Source organism: Conger conger, chromosome 15 (assembly GCF_963514075.1).
Source record: "Conger conger chromosome 15, fConCon1.1, whole genome shotgun sequence".
Taxonomy (NCBI): domain Eukaryota; kingdom Metazoa; phylum Chordata; class Actinopteri; order Anguilliformes; family Congridae; genus Conger; species Conger conger.
In genome coordinates, this window is record NC_083774.1 from 202,501 (window position 1) to 215,000 (window position 12,500).

The 12,500-nt window shown below is 46.2% G+C and overlaps 1 protein-coding gene and 1 pseudogene across 1 annotated transcript in view; one reads left to right on the top strand and one right to left on the bottom strand.

Moving 5' to 3' along the window:
- Positions 1-2,215, bottom strand: part of psma1 (proteasome 20S subunit alpha 1) — a 5,928-nt gene extending 3,713 nt beyond the window's left edge. Inside the window, exons 1-4 of the mRNA XM_061222034.1 lie at positions 2,114-2,215; positions 810-854; positions 497-598; positions 1-102 (exon numbers count right to left, since the gene is read on the bottom strand). The exon at positions 1-102 is cut by the window's left edge and continues 2 nt beyond it. Coding sequence (XP_061078018.1) covers positions 1-102; positions 497-598; positions 810-854; positions 2,114-2,116 — 252 coding nt within the window. The 5' untranslated portion in view covers positions 2,117-2,215. The remainder of the gene's footprint in view (positions 103-496; positions 599-809; positions 855-2,113) is intronic.
- A 477-nt stretch (positions 2,216-2,692) lies between these two features.
- Positions 2,693-12,500, top strand: part of LOC133111845 (cGMP-inhibited 3',5'-cyclic phosphodiesterase 3B-like) — a 23,329-nt pseudogene continuing 13,521 nt past the window's right edge.

The following is a 12,500-nucleotide window of genomic DNA, read 5'->3' on the forward strand; positions in this document are numbered from 1 at the left end:
CAGAAGCCTGGCGTCCGCGGTGAGCCCTGCGATGGAGATGCCGATGTGGTTATCCACATGGAGGATCTTCTTCTGATGAGCAGCCAGCTCTGACTGCGCCCTCTACAGGGAGGGAGGAATCATGGGAGTTGGCGTTTATTCAGACTAGTTAACACTGAGATGGTTGAAACGGGTGTCAGAACTCAGACTGGCCAGATAAACATATAACATTGTACAGAATTTAAGATGGATTTCTTTGCTTAGAAAACAAATAATTTGTCAGTTTTCTGGAGACCACTTTGCACCAAACCAGAGGTTTACACTGCTGGACTGTTGAAGGTAAACCGCTGGGTGCCTGGCTCTTGTGAGGCACACCGACAGTTGTTTGTAAAACCTGCTCTACATACACATATGCACTGTGAGGCAAAGATATCTGCTGATCTCACAACTAATCAATGTTCACTAAAAGCAGCTTCATGCAAAGAAACAGATGACAGCATATGAAGGAGGACCGTACCTTAAGAGCCACAAGGACAGCGTGAGTGCGAGACTTCAGCCCGACCGTGGCAGAGCCCTGTTTCACGGCCTCCATGGCATACTCAATCTGGTGAATACGCCCCTGAAACAGAGCAAGCACACGGCGCTGGGACTCCACGCAGCCAAGCAAAACCGCAACAGCAATCTCACGGCTATTGGTAATGGCTAGTGTTCTCTTTGTCAATCTGTACTAATAAAGGCACAACCAAAGCATCTCGTAATTTTGTTAATGTACTAAAGTTAAATATACAGAGAAAGCAACATTTTCATTGAATGCCAGAATGAGGATTTACCTGAGGACTCCAGACGGTGACGTCGTTATCATACTGGTTGCGAAACTAAAATGAGACATAAAATATAATTCAGCACATTGCAGATATATTCTACACTGTGAAAGTAAACAGCGATATAAACAGTTGAACGTACATAACTGTCCTGGTGCTGCTGCATCATAGAGGGCTACTGAAGAACTCATAACGACTTAAAACGCACAACGTAGTGAGCTGAACACCTACAATTAGGTTTAGAATTTCTAACGGATAAATAATTGATATTCTCACAGTCCATCTGCCGTCTTTAAGTTGCATCTGACGTCTCACGTTGTCGTCTCATTGGCTTGCTAACATTAGCCATCAGCCTACATCAGTGGTTCCCAACCCTGTTCCTAGAGATCTACCGTCCTGTGCGTTTTTACTCGAACCTGGACAAATCACACCTCGATCAACAGTTAGAGATCCCATGAAATGTTAATGAATAGAATCAGGTGTGGCAAATTAGTGTGAGTGAATACCTCCAGGACGGTACATCTCCAAGAACAGGAATGGGAACCACCGGTCTACATTAATGGGTAAGTTAACGTTAATATAACCGAGCTTGTGAGCCTTTCCAACGTACATTAGCCAGGCAGCTACAGTAGCAAACCTGCGTTACATCCATCATAAAACTAAAAGCAGTTAGCCATCCGGATATATGAAAGCGAAAGTAAGTTAACTGCTACACGCAACAACAGGCTAAATAGCTACCATTATTGTCCATCCTGGCTAATTTGTCAGCTTGCATACAAAATACGAAGTTGTATTGCTAAGTTGAAAAATAATTCAGGTAAAAAGTTTAATAGCTGATGCTGCAGATAACTGGTGGGAATGAGTAAAAGCACACCGGGCCCAGTTACCCAGTCGAGCGTCTAACGCTAAAATATGGTGCAGCTCGCTAACGTTAGCTTGCTAGCTAATTGAATATAAAATAACAATTTGTACTGCTGGAAGACATAAATAAACAATTCATTCAGCAGGTGATGACAATGAAGAACGGTTTAGAATAAAATCCACTTTAAAACAAACTTACTAGCACATGCATCTTGTTTCTACATCGAATAGCTAATGTTAGCTAGCTAGCTAAACGCTTACTCATGGCCCCATTCCCCCATATTAGCTAGTCAGATACATCTTACGTTGCTGATTTGTCTTAATGACTAAACGTATATCTTATTAACAAACCCATCCTATTGCTAATGTATGGTTTAAATGAAAAACAAAAATAGCAGAATTGTGAGAGCGAACATAAACATAATGAATAATGAAATCTCTTTCATTCTCACCATTTTCCTCCCGCTGTAATCTCCTCTTCAGAGATCAATGATTCTGCTGATCTTCTGCTTTTCCTCAAAATCTCCGCGGTCAGGGGAAAGCACTAGATCACAGAGTTACTCGACTGCCCATGCAGTTCTGCCAGTAGCCTTTGGGAAATTGATATTGTCGATTCGCCCGAACTAAAGTTCGGTTTTTCATTATCACTGAGCAGACTATTATATCCACAGCAACTGGCAAAAGTATATTTCATTTTATTTAGGCTACAAGCAGCCGTCTCCACGGCTCATGTGTTAACTGGGCATAAGGAGTTCCCTTTCAGAAGAAAATAGGCGCATTCCACACTGAATGCGCTTATTGCATGTGCCTAATTAATTTAGAGTATTAATAGGTAGGCGTGGGTAGCTGGTGTGTACATTCCCACCGTCCTGCCCAGGGTCAGCTGTCCATTGTCCATGCTCAGAGCGCTCTGGGATTGCTGCTCGCTCGTGGTTTTGCAGACTGTCGCATCTAGGCGGCGCCAATGAGCCCAATCTAGGCAGAAACAACATTCACCTCCTTCTCCTTTTACCCAAAATGCTCCAGTGCGTTTTAGTGACAATGTCGCGCGTTTGCTGACATGAAATAATACAAACATTCGGCCGGACAGAGGAGGGACCGGGACTTCCCATGTAATGTAGGATATGCAGCTCACACTATGGCTGTAACAGACGGCGGAGAGGTGCCGGACAATAAAACCAGACAGTACGATGGGACAGTGCAAACCGCTCAGAAACGGCTATGTGAAAAGCTGCGTCACCCCTTTAAAACAAGACTACCAAAGGGGCTCCTTATTTAACATTTGTAGGTTCTGCAATTAGGATTTAATAGGTTCCAGAGGATTTCGGGCTTCGGCTCTTTACGTCGGTGCATTCGCAGCTTTGCGAACTTAGCGGACTTAGCGGACTTGGCTTGTTGGATCTGCGGATACTGTTGGGATTCTCACAGGCTGTCAACCCCCTGTTCAGCATCGGCTGCGCGTTCTTCTTTTTAACGTTTTACCTGCGGAGGAATACAAGGGAAAGTTACTTGTGCTGGCTCCTGTCGCTGCTCGCGTCATGCTACTTGGGGGACTTCTTGGTCCTGCTGCTCCTGAGGTGGGGGGAGGACCAGCAGCAGACGCAGGTGGCGGGCAGGCTGCTGTTTGCACTAGGCAGTGTGGGTCTGCTGACACTGGTCCCCTCTCTGAAACTCACACACAGTGTTGTGGTCCTGGTTGGTCCTGGTTGTGGTTTCGCCAGTGTGGTGTGGCTGGTGTCCTTCACGAGCCTCGAGTGTCTGCCCCCATATGCGCGACCCCTCTTGGCTTGCGTGGCAGGGGTATCTGGCTGCCTCACGGGGCTCCGTTTCCATAATTATTACCCCCCAAGGGACTCGCCGCTCAGGATCCTTAACGCCGAGGAAAAGGTCCCTGTAATTAGACCTAGGAGAAGGTCCAGTTGTGTGTCTTTGGGAGAAACATCAGCCAGCTATTACGGCAGTTGTAAAATGCCCAGGAGACCCTCCCTACCATGTATTTACAGAGAACAGGTAGGTTTTCAGCCACATAAATGACTTATATTTTTATTTCACCAGTATTTATGCTATTTTATAAATATTGGCACTAGAAAATAATAGCGATAGCACACATTTCCTCTTAGTGCAGCACGACCTCATTTAAAAAAATGTTAAAACACTTTCCATAATTCGTAAATTACGCATTCCGGTTTTGTTCTCACTCTCAAGAAAGTTTATTATTTTAAGTAACTACTCAACTTTTAAACTACAACACAGGGCTACCTTAATGCCGCAAGTTAGTATGTGGGATGCGCACGACTAGGCCAAGTCCAGGGGATCTGTATCAGTTCTTTCTTACCACTAAACTGGGAGAGTAATAGATAATAAAACTTACACCGACAAACGGAAGTTTTTATTAAACCGGCAGATATTTTGCCCAGTAAATGTGCCACTGCAGCATGTTCAAACAGTTTTTTAGGCGATTATTTATCCCTACTTGTCCCATACATCAAATATGAACGAGCTGTTAAATTCACAATGAAACGGGTGACTTGGCGAGGGCTCAGTAATATACACATTTTGCACTGTTGCCTGCAAACAGACTTAGCCCTACATTATTCGATGCAGTATTACATGTACCCTAATTGTAATTATGACGGACATATGACATTGTTATTAAAATATAACATAATTATAAATAATGCATACTCGCACTTAAATCTTAATTTATTCTAGAAAATATTTCTATACTGACTTCATCAAGGCCTCCCTTCCGTGACGTCCCACTCCCATAGTTTAGTGCACGCGCTGGGCATTAATATGATCGTTAAAACATAAATTAAAATCCCTTTGATCACTCTGACGTCAAAAGTTTATCACTCGACTGTCAAGGGAATGGCGCAGTGCGCACGCATATGTAAATGGTTGGCATTTATATAGCGCCTTTATCCAAAGCGCTGTACAATTGATGCTTCTCATTCACCCATTCATACACACACTCACATACCAACGGCGATTGGCTGCCATGCAAGGCACCGACCAGCTCGTCAGGAGCATTTAGGGGTTAGGTGTCTTGCTCAGGGACACAGCCCGGGCGGGGGATCGAACCGGCAACCCCAGACGACTGCCATTACTATCTGATTAATTGTGCGATAAGGATATTTTATTTTATTTTAAGTGTATTTTAAGTTTCTGTGTCTTTTAATCCATTTTCAGTTTTATAATTTAAAGCATTGTGCCACAGTCCCTGATGCATAGTATGTCTCCACTCAGTCAAACAGGGTAAGCCTATTCTCAGTTTAGTTAAGCAGTTACTCTCCACTCCAGTTAAACGGGGATAGTCTCAGCTCCAGTTAAACAGGAGTTAAACGGGGATACTCTCAGCTCCAGTTGAACAGGGATGCTCTCAGCTCCAGTTAAACAGGGATACTCTCAGCTCCAGTTGAACAGGGATATTCTCAGCTCCAGTTAAACAGGGATACTCTCAGCTCCAGTTAAACAGGGATACTCTCAGCTCCAGTTAAACAGGGATACTCTCAGCTCTCAACTCTTTACTCATCTGTGTAACTACAAACAAGTCAGTGAAGTCAAACGATCACATTGTGTGTAAGGCGAGATTGTTTGTGTGTGCATGAGCTGACACTCCGCTCTCCGGGTGTAATAATGTGGGTTGGACTGAGGGGTATTGTAAACACATGTGTAATAGCAGTCAGTTAATCAGTTATATGAAAGAACAATGCATTTACTGCATTTACTGCATTTACTTCATTTGTGTTGCCTGTTGGGCTTTTATTACTAAGCTGTTTATTTCGGTAAGCCTTTTGTTTGGCTGATGCTGTTTTTCCCAGGGCACGCATATGCCAGCAGAAGGCTACTAATTCAGTGCATGTAGGTACTCACTCACTCACTCACCCAGTCACACACACACTCACTCACACACACTCACTCACACACTCACACACTCACACACACACACTCACTCACACACTCACACACTCTCTCAGACACACACTCACACACTCACTCAGACACACACTCACTCACACACACACTCAGTCACACTCACACACTCACTCACACACTCACTCACACACACTCTCACACACACTCAGACATGCACTCAGTCACACACACACACTCACACACTCAGTCACTCACATACACACTCACTCACACACTCACTCACTCACTCACTCACTCACTCACTCACTCACACACTCACTCACTCACTCAGTCACTCACTCACTCACACACACACACTCAGTCACTCAGTCACTCATTCACTCATTCACTCATTCACTCACACACTCAATCACACACACTCACTCACTCACACACACACACTCACTCACACACATGCTCACTCACACACTCACACACTCTCTCAGACACACACTCACACACTCACTCAGACACACACTCACTCAGACACACACTCACGCACTCAGTCTCACACACACACTCACATACTCAGTCACTCACTCACTCACTCACACACACACACTCACACTCACTCACTCACTCACTCACTCACTCACTCATTCACATACTCACTCACACACACACACTCACACACTCACTCACTCACTCACTCACTCACTCACTCACACACACTCACACACTCACTCACTCAGTCACTCACACACACACACACACACACTCACTCATTCACATACTCACTCACACACACTCACTCACTCACACACACACACACTCACACACTCACTCACTCACTCACTCACACCAACCATTTTCCATTTACCATAATGTGCATTTCTAAACTTCAGTTACGGATGATGTGCATTTCTCACCTTCAGTTACGGGTGTGGACCTCTCACGGGTCAGGGATCAGGTGCTTTTCTGTTCTCTGATTTACACCAGTGTGTCCTGGGTGTTTGTGCTTATTCTCTTATTTCTCAGCCTCGTTATGGCTTCCTTGACACAACTAGCACAACTCTGGTCCTCACATTGGTGAACATTACATTATATTACATTAATGGCATTTGGCAGACGCTCTTATCCAGAGCGACGTACAGTTGATTAGACTAAGCAGGAGATAATCCTCCCCCGGAGCAATGCAGGGTTAAGGGCCTTGCTCAAGGGCCCGATGGCTGTGCGGATCTTATTGTGGTGACACCAGGGATCGATCCACCGATCTTGTAGGTCCCAGTCATGTACCTTAACCACTACGCTACAGACTGCCCCTGTACACACCATTAACAGATTCCTAAGGCAAGCCTAGAACTGAGACTAGATACTGAAAGCTCTCTTATACCTGCACTATAAAGTGATTGGACACACCAATCAGAAACGCTGGTGAAGCCATTTATCCCAAATATTATGGCACCCTGAAATGGGGGGACTATGTATATCAAGGCCTGTAATTGCCTGACAGATCACCCAGTATGGATGTAAAATGTAAACACCTCATATTCGCTATTTTATTTCATATCCAATGTGCAGGAGCACAGAAAGAACCAAACCAACAGAATTTGTGTCATTGTTCAAATACTTGCGGACTGCACTGTATGTTTGTGGTGCGAATAACTACACAGAAGATTAGCAGTTACTAATCATGTACGTTATCATAAAAAGCTCATATATAGTGGTGGTGCTTGTCAGAAAAGTACTCTATGAACGTTGTTATAAATGTTTATGGCCCCATTAATATCCCAAGAAGCTGCTTCTGTGACTGGAATTGTGCTTGGATATCTGAGAGAGAGAGAAACTGGTGGAGCTGTGTTGTGCTCGAGGTTTTCCCTCTGTTAACCCTGGCAGTAACCATGACGTTAACCCCGGCGGTAACCATGACGTTAACCCCGGCGGTAACCATGACGTTAACCCCGGCGGTAACCATGACGTTAACCCCGGCGGTAACCATGACGTTAACCCTGGCGGTAACCATGACGTTAACCCCGGCGGTAACCATGACGTTAACCGCGGCGGTAACCATGACGTTAACCCCGGCGGTAACCATGACATTAACCCTGGCGGTAACCATGACGTTAACCCCGGCGGTAACCATGACGTTAACCCCGGCGGTAACCATGACGTTAACCCCGGCGGTAACCATGACGTTAACCCCGGCGGTAACCATGACGTTAACCCCGGCGGTAACCATGACGCACTCTGACCCCCGGAATGGCATGTTGGTGTTGCGCTTCAGTTCTGACCAAAGTCTGCCGGTTTATGGCTTTATTAAAACGCCGGTTTATGGCTTTATTAAAACGCCGGTTTATGGCTTTATTAAAACGCCGGTTTATGGCTTTATTAAAACGCCGGTTTATGGCTTTATTAAAACGCTGGTTTATGGCTTTATTAAAACGCTGGTTTATGGCTTTATTAAAACGCCGGTTTATGGCTTTATTAAAACGCCGGTTTATGGCTTTATTAAAACGCTGGTTTATGGCTTTATTAAAACGCCGGTTTATGGCTTTATTAAAACGCCGGTTTATGGCTTTATTAAAACGCCGGATTATGGCTTTATTAAAACGCCAGATTATGGCTTTATTAAAACGCCGGTTTATGGCTTTATTAAAACGCCGGTTTATGGCTTTATTAAAACGCCAGATTATGGCTTTATTAAAACGCCGGTTTATGGCTTTATTAAAACGCCGGTTTATGGCTTTATTAAAATGCTGAGCCCAGCAGGGCGGAGTCAGGGAGTGATTTACACCTACGATACCTGGGCCCAGGATCAGGGAGTGATTTACACCTACGATACCTGGGCCCAGGATTTCTAAACCGTTCATCTAGATCAGAATGATCCGCATCTTAAAGCCCTCCGTTTACCATCTACTGGCCCGGTTCTTATCGCCAGTGTACAGGCATAAACATGTTTACAGTAAAGGAGCACCTATATTACAGTAAAGGTAACTATGACAAAGAAACAGCGCATTCATTCTTTAATGAAATGTATAAAAATAATAGAAACACATTAAGTTCCACTTGTTGTGGATTCATCAAGTTTAGAAGCTGGTTATTGCTGGACAGACAGGGATGGGCGCAGGTGGTTATTACGTTCTAGTTTAATCATTTTCAGATGGTAATAATAATGATGATACTTTATGGTCAGATCACGTCTCTTGCATCACTGCAGCTCCATTTGCAACGTCACAGAAAAGACACAAAACACCCCCAATTCACCCAAAACCCAAAACCTGTTAACTTAAGCCTCTATTCTGCTACTCTATACCCCTAACCTGCTACTCTAACCCCTAACCTGCTAATTTAACCCATAACCTGCTACTCTAACCCCTATCCTGCTACTCTATACCCCTAACCTGCTATTCTAACCCCTAACCTGCTTCTCTAACCCCTAACCTGCTTCTCTAACCCATAACCTGCTACTCTAAAGCCCCGTCCCTGAACCCATAACCTGTTAACTCTTAACATTACAATTACAATTACAATGTACAATTCTGTCATTGGTACAGGTGGTGTGTAAGACCATCCCCTGTACCAGTGACATCAGAACGTGTGTAAGTGTGTAAGACCATCCAGAAATGCCTGTGTATGGTGTTACTCTGCAGTGCGTCATGCATTATGCAACGTGCCCAATCGCAGCTGTGGTGCTTATCTGCTCAGGTTACCCACTCACACACTCACACACTCTCTCACACACACACACACACACACACAGATTACACACACACACACACACATACACACAGATTACACACACTCTCACACACACACACACACACACAGATTACACACACACACACTCACACACTCACACACTCTCACACACACACACTCACACACTCACACACTCACACACTCTCACACACACACACACACACACACAGATTACACACACACACACACACATACACACAGATTACACACACACTCACACACTCACACACTCACACACTCTCACACACACACACACTCACACACTCACACACTCACACACTCTCACACACACACACTCACACACTCACACACTCACACACTCTCACACACACACACACACACACACACACACAGATTACACACACTCACACACTCACACACTCACACACTCTCACACACACACACACACTCACACACTCTCACACACACACACACACACACACACACACACATACACTCTCACACTCACACTCACACACACACACACACACACACAGATTACACACACACACACACACACATACACTCTCACACTCACACTCACACACACACACACACACAGATTACACACACACACACACATACACTCTCACACGCTCACTCACACTCACACTCACACACACACACAGATTACACTCACACCCACTGACACACACACACACTCAGATTACACACACTCACACACACACACACACTCTCACACACACACACACACACACAGATTACACACACACACACACACACACACACATACACTCTCAAACTCACACTCACACACACACACACACACACACACACAGATTACACTCACACCCACTGACACACACACACAGGTTACACACACACACTCACACACACACACACTCAGATTACACACACTCACACACTCACACACACACACACTCTCACACACACACACACACACACAGATTACACACACACACACACACACACACATACACTCTCAAACTCACACTCACACACACACACACACACACTCAGATTACACACACTCACACACACACACAGATTACACACACTCACACTCTCTCACACACACACTCACACACACACAGGTTACACACACACACACTCACACACTCACACACACACAGATTACACACACACACTCACACTCTCTCACACACACACACTCACACACACACAGGTTACACACACACTCACACACACACACAGGTTACACACACACTCACACACACACACACACACACTCACACACACACTCTCTTTCACACACACACACACTCACACACACACTCTCTTTCACACACACACACACTCACACACACACTCACGCACACACCCACATACTCACACACACACACTCTCTCACACACACGCACACACACACACTCACTCACACACGCACACACACACTCACACTCACACACACACTCACACACACACACACACACACTCTCACACACACACTCTCACACACACACACTCACACACACACACACACACACACTCTCACTCACACACACACACACACACACGCACACACACACACTCTCACACACACACACACACACACACACACACTCTCACTCACACACACACTCTCACTCACACACACTCACACACACACTCACACACAGGTTACCGGCCATGGGCTATGCCGCTGCAGTACTTTGGATTATTTTTCACACAATAATTATGGGAATGATGTTGAACTTGACCATGATGATGCTCATAGTGTGTGTGTATGAATGTCTTTCAGAAGCACAGCTGCATTCTGACCTGCGGGAATGCACAGGCTGGGGTGGTGTGGCTGTCAGTGCACAGGCTGGGTGGTGTGGCTGTCAGTGGGCAGGCTGGGGTGGTGTGGCTGTCAGTGCACAGGCTGGGTGGTGTGGCTGTCAGTGGGCAGGCTGGGTGGTGTGGCTGTCAGTGGGCAGGCTGGGTGGTGTGGCTGTCAGTGCACAGGCTGGGGTGGTGTGGCTGTCAGTGGGCAGGCTGGGGTGGTGTGGCTGTCAGTGCGCAGGCTGGGTGGTGTGGCTGTCAGTGGGCAGGCTGGGTGGTGTGGCTGTCAGTGGGCAGGCTGGGTGGTGTGGCTGTCAGTGGGCAGGCTGGGGTGGTGTGGCTGTCAGTGCACAGGCTGGGTGGTGTGGCTGTCAGTGGGCAGGCTGGGGTGGTGTGGCTGTCAGTGCGCAGGCTGGGTGGTGTGGCTGTCAGTGGGCAGGCTGGGTGGTGTGGCTGTCAGTGCACAGGCTGGGTGGTGTGGCTGTCAGTGGGCAGGCTGGGGTGGTGTGGCTGTCAGTGCGCAGGCTGGGTGGTGTGGCTGTCAGTGGGCAGGCTGGGGTGGTGTGGCTGTCAGTGCACAGGGGAGTTTTCACTCCTGGGTTTGCTCGCTGTTCGGGGGTTCAGGTCTGGTGTCTGCCCTTCTGTCTCTCTGGGGAGCGTCTTTGTGAGAGTCTTCTGTAAAAGCTGCTGTATGAATAAAGTAGTTTAATTGAATGAGTGCTCGTTGGCGCCCCCTGTGGTGTGTGATGCATGCATTACATTACATTACATTACATTATTGGCATTTGGCAGACGCTCTTATCCAGAGCGACGTACAACAAAGTGCATACCCATAACCAGGGATAAGTTCGCTGAAAGACCCCAGAGGTAAGTACAATTTCAACTGCTACCTGTACAACAAAGATAAGGACAAGGGCCATTTTTTTTTTTTTTTTTTTTTTTTTTTGAACAAACAAACAAACAGAGCAAAAGTCACCAAAGTTAACTATCCAAACACATGCACAGCCGGTCTGTCCCGTCTCGTCTGTGTGTAGCTATTTTATTTTTGTAGCACTTTTCACAGAGGTGTGTCCCAAAGGCGCTACACAAAGGAAAATACCAGCCCTGATCAGGTGAGAACTCTCTGGTGTGGAGAGGAACCCGACTGTAGAGGGGGAGCCCATCCTCTGTTGGCTTTCACTCTGCTCTCTGTTCTCTGTTCTCTGTTCTCTGTTCTCTGTTCTCTGTTCTCATCTCTCTGTTCTCTGAGGTTCTGCTCTCTGCTCTCTGTTCTCTGCTCTCTGTTCTCTGTTCTCTGCTCTCTGCTCTCTGCTCTCTGCTCTCTGTTCTCTGCTCTCTGTTCTCTGCTCTCTGTTCTCTGTTCTCTGCTCTCTGCTGTCTGCTCTCTGCTCTCTGAGGTTCTGCTCTCTGCTCTCACCTCTCTGCTCTCTGCTCTCTGCTCCCTGCTCTCTGCTC